Below are 22,306 nucleotides of genomic sequence, written 5' to 3'. Positions count from 1 at the left end.
TGTGAATGAAACAATTCACAAAGATGTAAAAGTTTAACTGAAGTGAGCAAAATGAGTGAGCCAACCATGGCTCAAGCTCTGCTCGTTTACAAACCAAGCAAGCTCGACTTGTCTTGTTTACACGCGACCTTCGTTAAAAGTTTTTTCTTAGAAAAGCTTCGAGCCACGAGCTATCTAGACATGCGTGGTTCATCGTATTCAAATATCAAAATGTATGATTTGTGTATCGTCAAATAATCACCATTTTCTCATACGTCGCGTCATTGTTGTATCAAAATTTCAAACGCGAATAATAATATAAATGAATGTCTAAAATATCAAGGAACTTATTAAGCTGGGAAAGTATTCAAATAACAGGATCTGCAAAGCTGATGGTACTAATATTAAAACATAACTTCAAAATTCAACTAAAATCAAACCAACAGTTGGGAAGTTAAGATTGTGTACTTAAGCATCCACAGATCCATTTGTTTTAATTGGTTGCTCGGGCATCAAGACCCGTCCACTCAACGGGTCAACTGGGCGGTTGTCACGGGGCCCACCTTTCCGACCCATTGCAACCATGGGTGGTGGTGGTAGCAGCCCTGCTCTAAATAAAAGCCGTTGAACCGGATCCGATGGTTGTGCACCAACTGATAGCCAAAATCTATACACCAAAAGGAAAACATCCAAATAAGTTTATAAAAATGAAATAGATATAGACTTCCATACACCAACATGTCTTAAAAGCTAAGCAGTTAATGGGAAAAAAAATCGGATATCGGTCAAGGACCGATATCTGAGATATCGGTGGGAAAATATCATGTAAAATTCATATATATATATACATAACACTAATAATTCAGTATAGTCTCCTACCATTAACAAATTAACCCTTTCGCAAATTGCAAAACACTAACAATCGTAGCAAGTAAGAATTGATTAAGACTTAAACACTAACATTGAACACTAAAAGTTGATAATTATTAATTAAGACTTAAAACACTGATAGCAGATATAATATCTGTGATATATCAGTCCAATATCGGTCAATATCGTTGATATTATCGGTACCGATATTCTGACTGATATTTCACCAAGGGACCGATAACCGATATATCGGTGATATATTGGCGATATCGACTGCATAGCTTAAAAGTCAACTTGTCTTTAAAAAAATATAAAATTGAGAACCAAAAATATAACTAGAATAACTCTGAAAGATAAGCATGCTAAATTGCTAATAGTGTTCCACTATTAATCAACCAAACACAAGAAATTTTCCAATACGATCACATGAAAGCTGATATTAATACGTAAACGATGTATCAAAAACTTACTTCACACGTTCAAAGTTGAGCCCCATTCGTTTACCGCCATCTTGTCCTGTATTAACAAGGCAATCAACCACCAATTAGCAACTCATATACCGTTCGGCAAGAAGTTCATTTGTGTTTGTCCGTTTAATAAATGAACCGGACATGGACAAAAAATTTTCGTTTGGTAAGCTTAATGGACGAACATGGACAAAGGCCATGTCCGTTCAATAGTGTCCGTGAACGCACGTTAATGTCTGTTCGATTACGTCCAGTAATGTCCGTTCGGTAACGTCCGTACGGATAGGTTTGTGTATGTTTGTTCTTACTTAATGACAGTATTAGTGTTCGTTGTCTATTAGTGTCCATTAATGTTCATATGTTTGTTTGTCCATTAGAGTCGATTAGTGTCTGTTTTGTCCATTAATGTCCATTAGTGTTTGTTAACATCCGTTTACAATATTAACGGACGGACACGGACAAACTCAATTTCTTAATGGACGGACACGGACATGAATTTTCGTTCGGTAGAGTGTTCGTGAACCGTCCGTTTGTCCGTCAAAAGCTTAACGGACGGACACGGACAAGGTCTCGTCCGTGTCCGTCCGGTCCGTGTACACCCCTACATATACCTAATAATGACTTTAAGCTTACGGATGTTTGGATGTTCATGTAACTTGTATTATCTGACTGTTAACCAGTCAAACAATGATGTCAGAGTAATCAGTTTGATACCAGCTGCAATAATACTAATAATCTTAGGGCTGCTACTCCTTAAAAACCGAAACCGAACGGTTTTTAAAAATTCAAAAATTGAAGTCTCGGTTTTTTAATTATTTTTGACCCGAAATTTTCAAGCACAAATGACAAAACCGAACTAAACTGAAACTGAAATGTTTTCAAAAATTAAAGTTTCGGTTTTTGAATATTTTATCGGCCCAAAATTTTTAAGCACAAATGACAAAACCAAACTGAACTAAAAACCGAAAAACTGAAACCAAACGGCTTACAAATACAAAAATTGAATTTTCGGTGTTTGAACATTGGTTCGACACAAAGTTTTCAAGCTCAAATGACAACACCGAATAAACCAAACGGTTTTCAAAAACTGAAGTTTCGGTTTTTGAAATTATTTTCGGCACAAAATTTTCAAGCTCAAATGACAAAACCAAACCAAAAGCTGAACGGTTTTCGAAAATTCAGAAACTAAAGTTTCGGTTTTTGAATATTTTCAGCCCAAAGTATTCAATCTCATATGACAAAACCAAACCAAAAACCGAAACTGACCGGTTTTCGAAAATTCAGAAACTAAAGTTTCGGTTGTTGAACATTTTCAGCCCAAATTATTCAAGCTCAATTTACAAAAGCGAAACCGAACCGAAAAGACTGGTTTTTAGCTCAAAACGGACCCAAACCGAACAGTGCACACATCTATGTGTTGATGTAATTTGATAACCTAAGTTGTTATTATCATGATCCAGATAGCTAACACTAATTAAATAATTAATCAAAATCCAAAATGTTTATACAATTAATAATATTATATGAAATGAATATAGAAGAAGCTGGTAAAGGATTATAATAACCGAGAACCTCTATATGTTTCCCGTCTCTCGGTGATCGGCTATCGGCGGCCATAACCCGGTAAAACGGCCGATTCCGGCATCCTAACCTAGCCAATCTCAACCGAACCACCATTTCTATTCTTCTTCTTCTTCTTCTACTCTGCCTCGTTTCAACTTCTATTTATTTATAATAAATTAATAATAGTACTAAACCCGCGCTACAAGACATGCAATAATCAGATCATAAAGATAACAAATATCAAATCAATATTAACAAATGATTAAAAAACATCTTCATTTTTTAACATATAATCAAATGTACATTTTTTTTTCCTAGACTAATTAAGTGAGGCTTAGTCATTTTGCTGACATCTGTAAATAAATATAAAAATAAGTTGAATTCTCAACAACTTTTTAAATGAAATAGCATAAAATACAATAATACATATGTGCACCTCTCTTAAAAAATAGTGGACAATAAAACTCGAAAAAATGGTTTCATAACCATTATTGTGTGTGTGTATGAAACATCAACCAATGACGAATCAACATTGTGTTTGGTTTCATAACCATCATCGTAAGGTTGAAATTTATTAAAATTTATATATACAAAGATGAAAAGAAAAACAAAGAAAATATAGATGAATATATGGATAAACTTAAGGGAGTGGAAGGATAATTATCAATTAAACTTACAAAAGTTGAATATAATTGAGGGGTTAATTTTGTAATTATATTTGAGGTTTATAAGTGTATATTTGAGTTGTACTCTTATGCTTAATTGACTTGTACATTATCATAAACACCTCAAAAAAAAATAAAATTTACATTGAAACGTCGACAAAATTAAGCACGTTGCAATGGTAAAGTCGGTTTTTTTTAACACATAATATATTAAAAGATATAGAAGAAATAAAAATTTTAAATGAATATGTCAAATAAATGGGTAAAATTAAGGAGTTTATTTATAACTACTTGATAAATTGACAAAGTTTTGTTGAAGTTAAAGAATCATAATTGTAAATACTTTCAAAACTAATTATTTGTAGATGTCTAAAATACTATATTACCCCTAAAATTTTAAATTTGTATGCATTAGTGATTGTACCTCTTAAAATTTAAGAGGTCCTTCACTCATGCATTATATATAGTAGAGATAGAGATAAAGAGTGTTTTCAAGTTCGAGCTCGGCTAAGTAGCTAAAAATACTAGATTTGAAACAATCTGAGCTGAGTTTGCTTATTTTTGTAACCGAGTCAAACTCGTCCCAAGCTCACCTTGGCTCGTTGGCTCGATCTTAGGCTCGTTTAACTTCAAAATGGAGCTCGAGCCTAGCTGAGCTGACTCGTTTAATTTCGAGCTCGTGCTCAAACCCACCCAGGCTCGACTCATGACAGCCCTACTAAATAAGCCCCAAGCTCAAAAAAGTTCGGCTCGTTTATATCCCTATTTAAAGGGTTTTATATCTCAACTATTACTCGTTTAATCTTGTTAACTTTTGTATACATGTTTCGTTCATTTATATTATTATTATTGTTATTAAATAAGGTAAATGAAACATATTTGAATCTTGGTTATTATTTTTTTCCGATTAGTTAAACAAATATAAATTTTGATTATCTTTTTTCTTTACTATTGCCTCATATTTCAAGTTAATTGAAAATAAAAATATGTCACTACGTAACCAAGATTTTATTATATGTTTATACAAGACCGGATCTTTAAAGACATTGTACTAATCGTACTCAGTATATCCCATCAACAGCAAAGATTTGTTAGGGTCCGAGAAGGATAAGATGAAAACAGTCTTACCTCTACCCGATAAATAGAGAGGTTGCTTCTGGTGAGACTTCCGACTCGATAAATTGACTTAAAATAATAAAATATTAAGCGCATGTGACTTAAAGAGAAAATTAATATTTGGCCTATATTAGATATGGAAAATGGGCCATGCCTCAACTTTCTGTATCTGGAAAGTTAATTATTAGTCTATTTTTTTAAGTAAAAGATTATGCATTATCCATATCTTGTAACCAATGAGAATTGCTTGATTTGATTTAAAATATATTAAAAAAACAATTTGGCTACAGACAACAAGCCATGCTTTGAACTTCCATATCTGGAAAGTTACAATTGTAGCCCCTTTCATATTATGCATAATTGAGTAGGATTTAGCCATTTAGGACCCATACAAAAACTTGCAACAAGCTTACATACTATAAAAACTCTTATTTATTAATCAAAAAAACTAAAAGCACAAGTTTTTACATACTATCATGTACTATGTTACCAAAAAAAAAAAACTTTAACCTGTGATTACATATACAATAGTACACATGTAATCGTCAAACGACTACTATTTTTGGAACGTAAATGGAACAGTTTGTGGATTTAATACACCGGATGTAGACGAAGATGAAGAAGAGATGGCGTATTTATCAAACTCTTCTTTGTCTTCATTGAAAGCTTTGTTTAGAGTTTCTTGAACTTGCAAGTACTTTTGTTTCTTTGATTCCGGCTCTTCTGGGGTGTTATTCTCATTATCCCGCTATGAGTCGATTATCTTATTTAGTACTTCTGAACACCGAGGGAAGTAACGTTTCCCAAGTTCCACTGTTCATGTCACAATGCAAACGCACAAATTTAAAAGCAATAACAAAAACTCCTAATTATGGTTACAAAAGTTATACAACTAAATACAAATTTTTTAATAAAAAAATTTGGACGGTTTGTAAGCATGTAAATACAGTTGCTACTAACCGACACATCCGAACCTTATCGTTTTCAGTTAAAGTTTCAAACTTTACCCATTTCGCACTTGACCCGTTAAAGATAAAATAAAACCCAAGTGGGCCCATCTACCCATTTCAAGTAAATAGATAGACATAGCCATCTTTATACGCTAGTAATAATAAAAATTTAATTTTTTTTTATCGTAAGAAAAACGATAAAAATTAACTTTTATCGTTATCTTTATACGCTAATTTAAATTAATTTTTTAAATAGATAAACATACCCATGCTGTAAAATAATAATAATAATAATAATAATAATTTTTATTTTTTTTTTCAGAGTCTTGGGCGAACTTCTGCACTATTTAGCAAGAAAAACGCGTATATAACGATAAAAAGGAAGAAAATTTACCTGTTTTAGAGAGTGCTTTTAACCGAGCCAGATGCTCTTCTTTGATCAAGAAAGGTGCATCATTTAAATCAACCGTTCTTTGTGCATTAGCCAAATTCTGAGAGTACACGCTTTCTAATGTAAATTCGGAGGTTCCTTCAACTTGAGCAATCTCCAATGCAACCTTAGCTTCCATCGGAAACAAAAGACTAGCAAGCGCAAATGAAATATACAAAACTAGTATAAAAAACAAACTTTTTCGAAAGTCAAACTTCTATACGGACCCGAATTCATTACCTCTATTTTCAAGATACAACAACTTTCCACGCAAGTCATCTCCGGCCATTGCAAGAGAAGCGGAAGCTTCACCTAACAACGGGTTTCTTCTTTCGGCTTGTTCCAATATCTCGATACACAAACGACCTTTCGTTGACTCTTTACCGTCCTCGTTTGACTTGTAATAGTCAACAGCTCTGGTCAACCTTTTTGATATCTGAAGTGCTTTTCTCCCATCTGGTGTGAGGTCAGCGGGCCGGGCTCCTTTAGTAAGAAGCGAAACGATAATACTCGGTTCTTTTCTCATGGCAGCAACATGAAGAACCGTAAAACCCCTCGAGTTTTTATGATTCACGTCTGCAAGTGCTAAGTCAAGTAACTCGGTTGTCGTTTTAGCATCTGCATACGCGACAGCGTAATGTAGAGCGCAAGAACCGTCTAATGTAGTATGACCTTCTCTTAATAACATTGTAACTAATTCAACATCGTCTGAATCAAGTGCTCGGTGGACCCGTTTTATGTGTTTGTTGGGAAAACTACTGCTTCCGGGCTTGTCCAAACCGAGGTCAAAACGGGAGTCGACAATTTGTTTGACTATATGCTCCGGTAAAGCCTTATCGAGAGTTACAAAGTCAACATTCGATTTTACTAAAATGTCGATGCATTTAGAATAAAGCTCCTCACATGATTTCCCACATGTGTTTGCAATTGATAGAACCACTAGAATGTCATCTACTGATGCCTTATCAAGAATATCTAGCAAGCGCCTCTACAAAACGTCAAAAAGAAATAAAAAAAAATTAAACCTTTTTCAGGAACTCAAATGTATAGATGCGATTTGCAATGCTACTAAACGGATTAGTTTTCTTGTTTCTTTACTTTGATATAAAAAAGCAATCTTTAAAAAAATAAATAAATATATAAAGTTTTAACAAGAACTCAAACCAGTAGATGCGACTTGCAATGCTATTGGACGACCTAGTGTTCTTGTTTCTTGATTTTGATTAAAAAAAAGTAATCTTTAGAAATAAAAAAGATAACTTTTTTCAGTAACTCAAACCAATAAATGCCATTTGCAATGCTACTAAACGGCTTAGTGTTCTTGTTTCTTGATTTTGAAATAAAAAAAGTAATCTTTAATATAAAAATATTTAAACTTTTTTCAGGAACTCAAACTGATAGACGCCATTTGCAATGCTACTAAACGGCCAGCGTTCTTGTTACTTGATTTTGATTATATAAAAAAGTAATCTTTAGGAATAAAAAGATTTAAACTTGTAACAAGAACTCAAATGGATAGATGCCATTTGCAATGCTACTAAACGGCTTAGCGTTCTTGTTTCTTGATTTTGAAACAAAAAAATCTTTAAAAATAAAAAGATTTAAACTTTTTCCAGGAACTCAAACCGATAGACGCCATTTGCAATGCTACGAAACAGTCAGTGTCCCTGTTTCTTGATTTTGATTTTAAAAAATAAGTAATCTTTAGAAATAAAAAGATTTAAACTTTTAACAAGAACTCAAGCGGGTAGATACGATTTGCAATCCTACCAAACAGTTTAGCGTTCTTGTTTCTTTAATTTAATTCAAAAGGCAATCTTTATGCTTTTCGAAAGCGACTTAAGTTAATAGCACTACCTCCAAACACTCTACATTGCACCATATTAACTATCTACAACTACACATCACAATAACCATAAATCTCAAAAATCACCTGCCAAAGTGCCACCATTTCTGCAATCTGAAACACATGAAAAGCATACACAACCTCCACCATAAAATCGACCGCGGGCCAACACGCTTGATGCAAACACTCCTCATCAACACAAACACACACTTCCTTAGGCAACTCTTTAATCTTCCCACTATACAAATAACTCAACACACACATAACCGAATCAAACCCGAGCTCACACTCACTAGCCAACTCCTTCATATCCAACCTCACATCACAATTTTTTTCACAAAGCTTATTCTTAAAAAAAGGACTCCTTTTCGATAAAATACAACGGTGCACGGGTACTTCCTGGCCACCCGAAAGCACAATCTTGGCATCTGAGAATGAATTTGAGGGTTCTAGTAGTATCAATTCTAGGGTTTCGGATAACCGGTTGAGTGATGTGATCTCATAAGGTAAAACAGGTGGGGCAATTCGGTCAATGCCGGTGATTTCGCTTATTAAATCGGTTGAATCGGATAAACCAGATCGTAATTCGGGTATCGGGTGATGGGTTGTGGTTAATTGGTGAAAAGAACTGGAACCCATTAAGGAATTGAGGTTTAATTGTGGAATTTGATGTGGGTTTTAAAGATTGAGTATGAAGAAGCATGAATTAAGAAGAAATGAAGGATTTTTGGTGAAGATTGAAGATGGGTCAACTGGGGTTTGTTTGATTTTGATTATGAAGATGTGAGGTGGGTGTATAATAATAATAATAATAAGTATAATAATATCTGTGATGATGATGATGGTGATGATGATGAAGTCAGAGAGATGATGACGGCTGATGAAAGCTAATTTGGGCAACAAACAGAGATTTGGAAGAACTAGAACTAGAACTAGAACTAGAACTTGAGTTGTTGAGTGATTGGCAAATAATTGTCAAGTGTTTTGTTCCTTGTTGTCTAAGGTGGTGGGTGTGGGACCCGGTTTTTTAACGAAAGAAGAACCAGGTTTGATTCTCACTTATTATAACACTGATTAGGTCAGTTAGTGGTGGACTTTTGTCATTGAGTTATCTCGTATGTGATACCTAGACAATTCTCTGTTTGTTGGTCGTTCAGGAAAAAAAGATGGGTATGGGACATGGTCGGACAACAGGGTCTAGGTTCTAATAGGATCGAGCTCGACTTGTTTTGACTTACATGAGCTCGAGTTCGGCTTATGAGTGTTTTTTCAAGCTCGGGCTTGGTTTGGTCTCGGCTCGTTTATTATTTATTTATTAGTTTATATACATTTTTTATTGCTTTTTATATGATGAGAAAAGCCTTAAACGAGTCTAAGCTAAGCTCGGCTCGAGCTCGTGTGCACTGTGTAGTTCCTTAAACAAGCCAAAGCTCAGCTCGAGTTTAGCTTTGCAGTGTGAAATTAATACATAGACGTTCAAAATATTTTAAACTTGGAAATAAACAAGACGCGTTAAGACCATTAAGACAGATTATGATCGGTTTATAACACACCAACCAAAAAAAATGTTATCTTTTGCTTTCACGTTTTCCTTATTCATTTAGAAAACAGTTAGGAATTGTTCTTTTCCTTGAGTAGTCTAGTTGTTCATAGAAAGCAACAAAAAGATAAAAAACTTTAGCAAATACCAATAAAAAAGATATTCACTTTCACGAATTGATTTGGATCGGTATTGGCCCAAAGTTTACGTATTGTGTCAAATAACAAATTAGTTGTAGTGATTTAGACATTGGCTTTATATATATGCCTATGAAATCTAACGAGTTAGGATTATTATTGAAAACAAGTGGTTTGGTCTCGGTCTTAGGCTCGGTCTACCTATTATTTTTAGCTCTTCTGCATCGTAGACTCGTAGTAGACTGAAAACCAAAATTCTCTTAAACTCTGCCTTAAAGTAAAAAGTATGCCTATTGATATTTTTCTAATTACTAAATAACATCGGAGTTTATATAGTTGAAGACGGTTTAAAAGCTTGGAGTTAAATTCACATTTTTATGTATAGAGCCATATTATAATTAACGTACTATTTATTTTGTCAAAAATTGTTAAATAACTTTTAAAAGATTAAAAAGAAAGTACATTGTTTAGTTTTTTTATGTAAAGAAATCGTGTTAAAAACAAAATCGTGTTAGGTTTTACAATATGACAATTTTACCATTTTCTAAAAGGGTAACTTTGCAAAATAGTAATGAAATATTAAAAACTATGTTGATTCTCCCGTGTTATGGGAGTTTATTTAAGTTTTTGTTTTTAATCGTTTTGCTATTTTATGATTATTTATTTTTTAACGTAATTTTGTTTTAATTTAATACATATATATTAGTTTGTTATTATATTTTTTAGCGTTTGGGTTTTTTTGAATTAAGATGAGTAGGTTTTTTAGATTTTTAACAAACAAACATAAACGAACACGAGCATGTTTTTTTTAATGAACAAACATGAACACAAATATTTGTCTAATGAAAAAGAAGGCGTTGATGTAGTTGACGGTGGTGGGTAGTATCGAAAGTTAACCGCCGATGGAGATGATAGACCAGCAACGGAGAACATGTAAAGGAGAGAAATTAAATTAGAGTTTGATGATGAAAATGTTTACCAATAAATGAGATCTTATAACCCATTTGAGGGCTATTAGGGTTTGGTAAGACCCATAACCCGTGGAAATTATTCTTTGATTATTAAGGTGTTATTTCACCAATAAATGAGATGTTATAACCCGTTTAAGTGTTATCTGGGTTGGTGAGACCCATATCCATGAATTCGGGTTAAATGCATGAGAAGCCTCCATTTAGAAATCAAGCAATCTGGTGGCTCTAATAAATGGGGGAACCAACCTGAGAGCGACACGTAAGATTTCATGGTAGGCAATTATATAGATAGTTAGATGTTTCAATTAAGTCACTTTGTACGATATGATCGAACCTTTGACATGAGTTATTATTAGAAAATAAGCACGTTACACTTTGACAACTACATGTATTAAACTTGCTATTTTTTAAAGTTAGAACACAACAACATTGCTATTTTATCAAACTACATGGACCATTGAATGTTAGCTAACGAATTTTATATACCTCATGTTTCATAAAATATAGTAGTTTTATACTATTAGAAAATAAACATGTTACAACTTACAAAGTTACAATTAGAAAACTGCACGTTATAAACTTGCTAACAGAAAGAAAGTGAGGCAAGATAGCCCATTGGACCAGAGAGAAGCCCAACGTCCAAAACTGCTATATTGTATATTTGTATTTAACCATTTGGTAGTAAAAGTTATATTTTTCTTTTAATAACTAGTGCTAATACCATATTACCATGTGTGTTGAATATATTGTATGTATTTTTGGTGTCAAATTATAAATCTCTTAATATATTCTGTTTCCGGGGTTTAAAACCCCGGAATGATGCAACCTTAAATCAAATGTATAGGTATGTCAGTGAGTTGGTCTGAATTATGCTTAAATTATTGTTTCAAACTCCAAAAACACAATATGTGAATTGTGAAAGGATCATATAGCTATGTACTTATATACTTATGTTTAACACGTTCCTATACCAATATATACACTATACTAATACATACAATCTAAACATAAATAATAAATTTAACAAAGTTGTCATGTAAATATAGGAGAAGTGTGTAATGTCATTCTTTTCATGATATATTATTATATTCTTCCAAAATATTATATTGTGTATATTAACATGTATACAATCTAGTCACTTTCAACATCCTATATATTACATCATTCTTACCTTATCAAATCGTCAAAACATGTTAGTCAGCTTATAGGTGTAAACGAGTAGAGCGTTTGTAAACTTTTGTGGATCAGCTCGCTAAAATCTCGAATAAAACTCAAGCCATTTTTCATCAAACCTTCTTTTAATAAACTAGATCGAGCTCGTGCTTCACAAACCAAACTTTATAAGCTTGTGAATCGAAATGTGTTTGCCATTTATATAAATCTAACACGTTTAATTTATATACAAAACGTTGTCCACCTCAAGACTCGAACCCTCAATTTTATTAAAAGGAATATAACATTTTACACACATTGATACCGTTACGTCAAAAGCTCTTTGGTAGTTAATATCTATCAACTATATATGGTCACCTTTTCGGCTAGGACATTCGAGATATATGTGTCCAAAAGATGATGAGAATATATACTAAATATGTATCATCTAATACCTGCACTATATAAAACAGTGACATATAGTAGCTTATCATATTGAACAGTTTTTTTTTAAATTTAGTAGTCTCAACTCAAGTTACATAGAAATATGTTAGCCACAACTTAGAGAAGCTTTTGCTTAGGATCTTGATAAACTAAAATCTATGGTTAAGAGATTAAACACTTCACACCCATGGTTAAAATTAACTTCTATTGATATAAATTGTAATCATATATATATATATATATATATATATATAATAATTATTAAGAGTTCAACAATCAAATGTGATAATTAGCTTCTTAGCCACAACCTTGAGACTTACAGCCATCAAAAACCTTTTTCATTATCATATTTTTTATGTGCTTGTATGGTAAAATACTCATTTAGTCATTTTTCATGTTATTTACATTACTTCGAAAATATTAACTATATATAATATATATACGATACTTTAACATGTAAACATGACGTTTCTAAGCCCGCCTCGATAGGAGACGGTTATGATCGTACTTGAATATTTTACATTGAGTTAAGATTGAGTTTCGGGGATCCCGTATCCGAACATATAGTTTTAACCATATAAATTTTAAACGTATTTATGAAACAGTGCAGTGATAATAAAAACATATTTACAAAGTGAGAAAAATATATAAAATTGAAACGTTGAAAATCATTACTAGACAGGGATACATGCATGAACATATACATATGGTTATTATCATGGCCGGCTGGAGGGTAGTGCCGGTCGGACCGTCGTCGGGCACGTAATATTTGAGGGCCAAAAATTTTTATATCTATATTTTTTATATATACATTTAAAATTATAAAACTTGTAAAATATGATTTGATCTTTACCATCTCTTATAATTATTGGCCCAAAATTCTTTTTATATTCGTAATCCATTTAATCAAGTTTAAATTATTGGTCCCAAACTAAAACTAAAAATTAAAAAATTAAATAAACTTCCAATGCAAAATAAAAGAAATAGTTGTCGATTGAAATTCCTTTTTTGTTTTCTTCATTCTTTGCGAATGTTGAACAAAACCTAAACAATGACTAACTCAGCCGACCATCACTATTGGTTCATTGCTAACCGTCAGGCTCCTCTGTGGTTGACCAAGCCAGCCACCAAGGACCAAGCTATTTTTTTATCCAATGTTAAGAGAGTTTCACGAATCATTGATTAATCATTAGTTATTACGGTATTTGATTTTAATAATATAGTTTTCTATGTTTATTGTTATAACATTAAGCGTCATTTAAAAAAATTAGCTTATATATTTCGTTACTTGTTAAGGCTATGGGCCTTTTTATTTCGGCTCGGCCGAGGCATCTAAATCCTCGGAGACGGCCCTGATTATTATCTACTTATTAAATTAGTGACAGTAAATATATGTTTGAATTAGAGACTTGATAGCAGCCGTATGAGGCAGGTGTTCAAAGATAAGACGTAAAGTTTTAAATCAGTTTACACACACACTTGATATATAAACATAAAACAATAATTAATAATCTAACTATACTAATAAAAGAAAATAATGAAGATGATGTGGCAATCCCACATTCATTCTTGGCATAATCTCTCCTCTCATTCATTTGACTTATCCATTGGTTATGGAGCAAAACCGTATTGACAAATGAGTTATAATTTCTTTTTTAATTCTTTAATATCTCATTTAATTCTTTCTAACAATCCATGGGTCATGGGTCAAGATAATTTTGGCAAATGGGTTATAATTTCATTTCTAATTATCTAATTTCTCATCTTATTTATTCTAACAATCCATAGGTCATGGGACAAAACAATTTTGAGAAATGGGTTATAATTTTCTAATCTTTCATCCCATTCATCATAGTTATCCACGAGTTATTGGTCAAAACAGTTTATGCAAATATTGTATATAAAAAATCGATTTTGTAAATTTGAGATTCTAGACCTCTTATTGTTTGTACTATATATTTTATTTTTTACCTTTAATTTTGTTCATTTTTTTCAAATAATAGATCTTTTTGTTTTTACTATTTGGCAAATCTCGTGTAATACACAAGTTCAAAAGCTACTAATATTAATATGCAAAAAAGATCGAATGAAAGCGTGTGGAGTGAGTAAGATGAATTGAATAGAGAATATTGAAAGTTGACATTAGAAAAGAAAAAACGCCGTGCACACACCAATTGCATATATGAACATTAATAAAACAAAACAAAAACACATGTATTGGTTGTTATCTAAAATGAGGTTATTCTTGTAGTATCTATCACAATATATATAATATTAAGAACTTGAAAAACTCTAATTTTTGTGAAAATTACATAAATGAAGTAATGTTGGGTTTTTATATTATACTACTAGGTTAGTAACTTATGTGTTAAAGGATTTTATATAAAGAAAATATGAAATAGTTAACGATGAAAAAAACCCGAAATGCTAGAGCGGAAAGAGGGTATGTCATGTGTGAGATGACAAGAGTTCTCTTTTTAAACTCAATTTGTAAGCTGTAATCTATATATTACGAAGCTTATACGGTTGTAATATGTGTCAGTGGATAGTTACTTATTTATTAGGTATAGATTTCTTTACAGCACATTTGGTTTACAATATTCAATGGAACTGAAATACGAATTATATTTTAACGTATTTGGTTTACAAAATTTGTTAGAACTAAAACCTAAATTTCACTGATAATGTATTTGGTTAAGAATAAATTTCAATAATTCACTTAATTCATTTATGTAAAACAAGTTTATTCGAAATGTGAATGAATTCAACCAAATTAATTGAAATCTTCGACCGATCATTGTCATCACACTGTAATCATGTTGTCGTGCACAATTCAATTAAACCAAACATATCGGGTAGGTAACGTACCACAAGTATCACAAAGAACCAAATTGATACCGACCAAGTTCGTATTAGGCCCCCACCGCAAAGCGTGGGTTGATGGCACAAGTTACAATCAACTTTACAACCTGTCAACTAGTTTTAAGTTTTAACTTGTCAATCATTTGACCAGTTTAAGTTATAATTCGGTACCGATATCAATAAATACCTATACTCGTCTTCAATATCTATCTTTGTAGGTGTTCCACCATAATGTATGAGCCACAAAAAGGTATTTATTGTAGTTGCAAGATGTCACAATTCTAAACCATGTTTTACTTTTATCAGTCGAAATCTGTGATATTATTGACTTCCATTGTAACGCGGGTCATGCAATTGACTTATCGTGAACCCCGTCACCTACTTATTAATCTTTTCTTTCTTTGACCAGTCTTCTCTCTATCTCCACACACATACATACATACATGCCCATTAATATTATACACATATATATACAAACAAACACTTTGTCTCTAAAAGTACAAACCTTTCCGTGATAACCGTAATAATATTATTCCACATTCTAAACCTTTGAATATCAACCACGTGCTACCGGGTTTTCTTTTACTTGTTCACATAAATCAAAATCAAACACTCGGTTTCTAAACTCTTTCATTTTCTTTATTCAAGTCAAGCATATATTTAAGCTACTCAAAAATATAAAACTATTTTTTTTTTAATTCTTATCTCTTTTTGTACGGTCAGGGTGTCTTATATATATAGGTGACAACAGGGGTTTGTTTGTTCATAATCATCATTCTTTTCAATAAAAAGCTCAGAGCTTGAAATCTTGAAAATTTAGCCTGGAAATCAAGAAACCAAGCATTTGGATATAAAGGTCTTGCCTTTATTCATTGTAAGTAACTCTTTTTCATGATTTTACATTTATTTGATTGTATTTAAAGTTTCCCTTTATGGATTTGGTAGTTTAGATTGATTAATCATGCACAGTTTTTTTTTAATTAGATTTTATAAATCTAGTGCATGAAAAAAGATTTTTCATGCATTTGGTTATATTTCAAGTTTCCATTTTTGGGTTTGGTTTATAATAATTAATCATGCATTGTGTGTTATTTTTTTATTTTTATTTTTTTGAAATTTGATTTTATAAATTTAGTGCAAGATTATTGTCAGTTTAAACTCATAGTAAAGAATCCTTATGTGTTTTTGTGTGCTAATGTGTTTTGATCTTGTTGTGATTATTATTATTATTATTATTATTATTATTATTATTATTATGATTCATTCATTATGAAGAACATTGTATGGTTTGACTTGGTCAAATTTATTTATTAGTAATAAAATCTGATGAAAGTTTGAATCTTTTTATATGTTTTATGCAGAAATCTTGATTATTTCTTTTATGGGTTTGTCCTTATCATTATTAACATCAGCCTGGGAACAAATCTTGAACCATAGTTTCTTAATCTTGCCATATGAAATCAATATGGGATCACCAACCAATCCCTTCAAGGAATCCGAATAAGTATCTAAAGAAGTAGAACCCGAAGAAGAATCTTGTGTCGGTTTAAGTAGGAAGAATTCGATCGTTTTAAAGAACCGAGAACCGTTAAAGATAATGCTTGAAACCACACTTTCTTTCAAGAATCTAGTTCAGGAATTTAAGAAACCAGAACCAGAAAAATTGAGTATTAAACTGAGTGGGTTGACTTCTCCCGGGTCAACTGTCTTTGTTTCTCCTCGGCCCGTTAGCGAACTCAATGCTGCAGCGACTACGGTTCAGAAGATATACAAAAGTTATCGAACACGAAGAAATTTAGCCGATTGTGCTGTTGTTGTTGAGGAATTATGGTTAGTTTCCATTTTCCACCAGTTTGGGCAATAGTTTGATTTTTTGACCGAAAAAGTCAGAGTCAAAGTCAAAGTTGGTTTTTTTACTTTATGTTTTTTTTAATATTTTTTCTGAATTTGGGTGATGTGTTGTAGGTGGAAGGCTTTGGATTTTGCAGCGTTGGATCGGAGTTTGGTTTCGTTTTTTAACGTTGAGAAGCCCGAAACTGCGGTTTCACGGTGGGCCCGGGCCTTAACTCGGGCTGCTAAAGTGGGAAAGGGTCTTTGCAAGAATGAAAAGGCTCAAAAGTTGGCCTTGCAGCATTGGCTTGAAGCTGTGAGTACTTGCCCACACAATCCAATTGATTTGATGTCAAAAAGTTTCAAACTTTATTACAATATCAAAATTTCTTGAAAATCTTTAAAAAGTTTATTTGTTTTAAAGCATGTGAATTTATCCAAAAAAATTTTTTTTTTTCGAGTTTCAAATAAAAAATTGTCTCGTCTCATACTCATTGTTTGCTTGCAGATCGACCCACGGCATCGGTATGGTCATAATCTGCACATTTACTATGATCTATGGTTCAAGAGCGAAAGCAGTCAACCTTTCTTCTATTGGTAAGTTTCTTTAACCAAATGTACAAGTTTTAAATCGTGTTTCTAGACATGATACAACTACTTTTAGCCGAGCTTAAAGACATATGACACATTTTTATTATGAGGGAAAAAAATTATATATCCTTCTAAATTTCATGACATTATATATACATTTTCTAAATAGTTTAAAAAATCACATCATCCTTAATCATATTAATTCATTCCATATTAAAATCTATTAAATCAATATTTATAAAAAAAGAAGCAAAAAATTGGTTCAAAGTATATCTTTTTGCATTCACTTCATCTACTATACATGTGACAACTTATATGACCAAACCATAAGAAAAACAGGCATATTAGATACCTATTAATATGAAGTTTGACTGGTCATAGGGTCAACAAATACCATCTAGTTGACTAGTTCTACATATTATTTAAGTTTAATAGACCCTTAATGGTTTTGTATTTTTGCATATATGAAGGTTGGATGTTGGAGATGGTAAAGAAATGAACGCCGAAAAATGCCCAAGGTTCCGCTTACAACATCAATGCATAAAATATTTAGGCCCGGTAAGTTTCCTTTTCGTCAACTTATTATATCTCATCTTTATTTACTACTATATGTTACTAAACGACGACATTTACATTTACATTTAATTAAACAGAACGAACGCGAAGCGTATGAAGTAATAGTGGAAAACGGGAAGCTTGTTTATAGACAAAGCCGCTTACTTTTGGAAACCGTTGAAGGTTCTAAATGGATCTTTGTTCTTAGCACTTCAAAAAACTTGTACGTTGGCCGAAAACAAAAAGGCTCGTTTCAACATTCAAGTTTTCTAGCCGGTGGTGCCACCACTGCTGCCGGTAGATTGGTGGCCCATGGCGGCATTCTTGAGGTACAAGTCGCTAATGCGTAAGTACAATTCGACTAATCCAAAGTTTATATTTTTAACCATTTGTTATATTTTCTTTAGGCTATTTGGCCTTATAGTGGTCACTATCTACCAACAGAAGAAAACTTTAGGGACTTTATTAGCTTCTTAGAGGAAAACCATGTTGATCTCACAAATGTTAAGGTACATTTTATTATTTTCGTGCATTGTGAACTTGTACCTTGATGCATCAACGTGTTGTACATTATATTCATAATATTCGTGGCATGTTACTTGTGTAGAAATGCTCGGTTGATGACGATGACGTGCGCTTTTCATTCAAGGTCACGCAGCCCGAAACCAAGCCCAAACCACTAGTCATTCCACGTGCAAGACCGCAAGAAATCTTTTGTACACCAGACAATGCAGCAGAACGTGCAACCACGCCCACTTTTGCTCAAGGGCCCATCTCCGCCCGCTTTCAAGAAACTAACCGTGTTTCTAGCAAGTGGGCCTCAGGAATGGGGCCACGAATCGGCATTGTTCGGGATTACCCAACCGAGCTACAATTCCTGGCCCTTGAACATGTTCATTTATCTCCACGTATCTCACCCGGGAATTTTGGGCCGATCCCGTCTCCCCGACCCAGCCCGGGTGTGAGACTCTCTCCAAGGATCTCTTACATGGGCCTCCCTAGCCCTAGGACCCCAATAGCTGCCAGCTAAGCAACATTTTTGGTTGTGGGCCCCTTTTGATCTTTGACATTTTGTATAAAGTAGGTGACCCAAAGTAAAAAAAAAAAATCTTTTAATTAATATTTAATATCTTGATTATTTATTAAATTTGTTGAAACATATATAATAAGGGTTGGTAGGTTGATCTAATGACATTGTAACATGTCTTTTTGACTCATCAGACAATTAATATATTTTATTTATTACCTGTGATCACTGATCACGGGTTGGATTATTTGTTCTTTGTCTTCTTATTATTAAGAATTGTTCTTAAGTTAGCATTATCATGATTTAGTAACTAAGTTATATTTTAAAAATTACTGTTGCACTTTGCTTACTTGTCATTTAAATAGACACGTAGGGCCGTTCAATCAAAACCAAATGTAAGTAGAAAACTATGTAAACACGAATATATACAAGATGAATATGTAAGAAGTGACCATAGACGTTGTATGGAGCCGCACAACAAAACTGACATAACATGTTAGACATGATTACATGTAGAGCTAGTTAAAAATACAAATATGCTTATAGATAGGTTACATGACCTAATGCATGTTTTGAAACAAAAATTACCAAAGCTCAAAAAAGTATTAATTAATACATAAATATCCTTAAACATGATAATAAAACTTCATAAAAATAAAAAAAATCTTCATTAATAGATAACATACTTTAACAAAAATAAATATTTTTTTAAAATTAAAAATATAAACAAGTTAGAACATGTTAACTTGCGTTTAACCTGCTGAACACAAATTTTATACAAGTCGATTTGTTTAAAACACGAAACATATTGAGCTCAAACCCAAAAGGCCAACCTGTTAATATCGTTGTCCCTTTAACAGGTGCGTGTAAAAAATTGTCAGCTCTACATACAAGTGTCGTCTACTTAAAAATGTTATGTATTGAGCAAACATTAAGTGAGTATACTAACATGTTTGATTTTTTTTAAAACTTTATTTGAAAAAAGTTTATTTGATTTTCGGTTCCATTACTTCTATTTTTGGGCTTTGATTTGGTCATCATATGTTATTGTCGGGATTTGATTCACACTTCATAGGACCAGATGTCAATTTAGATTCTAGTCAATACACAAAATCATCCAAATATAATTTCTTTTTGGTCAAAGTCAATCAAATATATTGAATGGACTATACAAATAAGTTGATTAATTGTCACGTAAATTTGGGGTTTCAAGTATCACCAATTTTTTTATTTTTTAGTTTTACAAATTTTCAATATTTTCAAAGATATAATTTTTGGTAGGCAAATTGCATATGAAACTAAATCATGAGAAGTGTAAGCAACTTTAAAAAGTCACATTTAATGTAACACACAAAACTTTAAATCATTGCTATATGTTATAATAATGTTCCAAAACACACCTAATGTCCATACTAACAAAAAAAAAAAAAAAAAAAAAAAAAAACCCGTACTCATCCATCAATTTCACATCCATTTATATTTTCTTACTATTTTAAGGCCCGTGTATTACTCGGATAATTATTGAAAATTTTAAACTTTGACAATTAAGTGAAATACAGTCAACAAATTGATCATATATTGTTTATACTAGAAGAGTGCTCGCGCGATGCAGCGGGTGTTTGAACATAGACTCTGATAATCATACAATAGAACGTGGGTGGGTTGCACGTTAATACATGTTTATGTATTTGAACATTTTATAGTTTATTAGTTGCATATTGGAGTTGTACGTTAATGCTTCATTGACTTGTAAGTTTTAAAAAACACATCGGTTTTGAAAGCTTTTTATATCAAAACGTCGACAAAAATGAGCTCGTCGCAACGGTGTGTTTTTTTTATTTTAAAGCATAATATATTAAAAATATAAGAAAGTTAAAACATTAAATAGAATTATCAAGTTGTGGGTTAAAGATGAGGGGACAATCTTGTATAAATTTTTAAAATTATCATAAGGTAGTCAAAGTTAAAGGGTAAAAATTGTAAATATATTAAGAAAAATTGAATAACACGTGATGTTTAAATGGGAGGACTTGTTTTGTAATTTATATGTTTATTTATAGTTGCACATTTGAGTTTTACGCTAATGCTTTATTGACTTGTACGTTTTAAAAAACACATCGGTTTTGAAAGTTTTTTATACCGAAACGTCAAAAAAAAGAGCTTGTTGCAACAGTATCTTTGTCTTTTTTTTAAAGCATAATATCTTAAAAATATAAGAAAAATAAAACATTAAATAGAATTGTCAAGTTGAGGGTTAAAGATGAGGGGGCAATGTTGTATAAATTTTTAAAATGTTCATAAGGTAGTCAAAGTTAAAGGGTAAAAATTGTAAATATATTAAGAAAAACTGAATAACACATGATATTTAGTGTGTCAATTACCCCTTTACCCTTGTTATAGATTATACCTCATGCTTTAAGTATTGTAAATTACTTAAAAATGAGTGTCTTAATTTGCCATTGTTTGATGTATTATATATAGTATAGATAATTACAATTAAATTAAAATTACATAACTAAGATTGCACAAATATGTTACTAATAGGTAAAACTTCCTTTTAGACTACATTTATGATTGTATTAGCAGGTATACATTGTTTATCAAAAATCAAAATATTTAGTTCATGCCTACTTATAACTCTTAATAAAGTAACATATATGCATGCTATAACTCTTGATATAGCCATATATAGTTGTCTGTGTGACAAAAAAGGTTCTCCAAGTACATACCAACTCTAGATAAATGATAATATATATCCATGATACTAATAAAAAATATATTCATACACATAGATTTTAATAAATTAATATGATGTCATTGAGAACATCTGCTCATGTTTATTAAAAAAACATGATTATCCCAAAAATCATATACCAGAACTTTGATGATATAATCATCCTTGGAATCTTTACAATTTAAAATTGATTAATCATGATAATTTGCTGTCATTAATATTCTGTGTATAATAAATTTTTAATTGACTTTATATTTTACAATTAAAAATTGTATAATCAAGCCACATAAAAACTGAAAAATTAAATATAACAAAATAATTTGTTAATTTCATATGAATGTAATTGCCAGGAAAATGAAAAATACATACTAACATTAAAACCATGTTTCCGTAATATTCTTAATTTAAACTTTTTATGAAGAGGATACAAAGATACACATCATCAACACCATAAGCATCAATCAAATCATCAATATTCCACATCATTTTCATACTTCATTCCCAACATCAAATTACCAAATCCCATTTTACAACTTTTCTCGCTTGCGATACAACCCAACAAACCAAACTTTACGAC

The 22,306-nt window shown here is 31.9% G+C and overlaps 2 protein-coding genes and 1 long non-coding RNA gene across 3 annotated transcripts; 1 reads left to right on the top strand and 2 right to left on the bottom strand.

Annotated features, from left to right (window-relative positions):
• Positions 1-27: 27 nt before the first annotated feature.
• LOC143583832 (uncharacterized) lies at positions 28-1,368 on the bottom strand. Its single transcript, XR_013144250.1, has 3 exons — positions 1,320-1,368; positions 255-646; positions 28-102 (listed from the first exon to the last, which is right to left on the bottom strand). It is a non-coding gene; the product is annotated as an uncharacterized LOC143583832 (long non-coding RNA).
• Positions 1,369-5,212: 3,844 nt separating this feature from the next.
• Positions 5,213-8,809, bottom strand: LOC143583826 (BTB/POZ domain and ankyrin repeat-containing protein NPR1-like). Its single transcript, XM_077066030.1, has 3 exons — positions 7,974-8,809; positions 6,005-7,028; positions 5,213-5,473 (listed from the first exon to the last, which is right to left on the bottom strand). The coding sequence occupies exons 1-2, from the start codon at positions 8,523-8,525 to the stop codon at positions 6,258-6,260; spliced, it is 1,323 nt and encodes a 440-aa protein (XP_076922145.1). The 5' UTR covers positions 8,526-8,809; the 3' UTR covers positions 5,213-5,473; positions 6,005-6,257.
• A 7,007-nt stretch (positions 8,810-15,816) lies between these two features.
• On the top strand, positions 15,817-19,199 carry LOC143583825 (IQ domain-containing protein IQM1-like). The gene is made up of 8 exons (XM_077066029.1): positions 15,817-15,866; positions 16,354-16,822; positions 16,958-17,138; positions 17,331-17,419; positions 17,884-17,971; positions 18,067-18,297; positions 18,376-18,477; positions 18,576-19,199. Exons 2-8 carry the CDS (start codon positions 16,590-16,592, stop codon positions 18,996-18,998), a joined length of 1,347 nt encoding a protein of 448 aa, XP_076922144.1. The 5' UTR covers positions 15,817-15,866; positions 16,354-16,589; the 3' UTR covers positions 18,999-19,199.
• Positions 19,200-22,306: the final 3,107 nt, after the last annotated feature.

The sequence above is a fragment of the Bidens hawaiensis genome, unplaced genomic scaffold (genome assembly GCF_021521415.1).
Source record: "Bidens hawaiensis isolate Kalapana, Puna unplaced genomic scaffold, B.hawaiensis_p1.1 tig00032546_1, whole genome shotgun sequence".
NCBI lineage: Eukaryota > Viridiplantae > Streptophyta > Magnoliopsida > Asterales > Asteraceae > Bidens > Bidens hawaiensis.
This window is presented reverse-complemented; position numbering and strand designations above follow the sequence as displayed.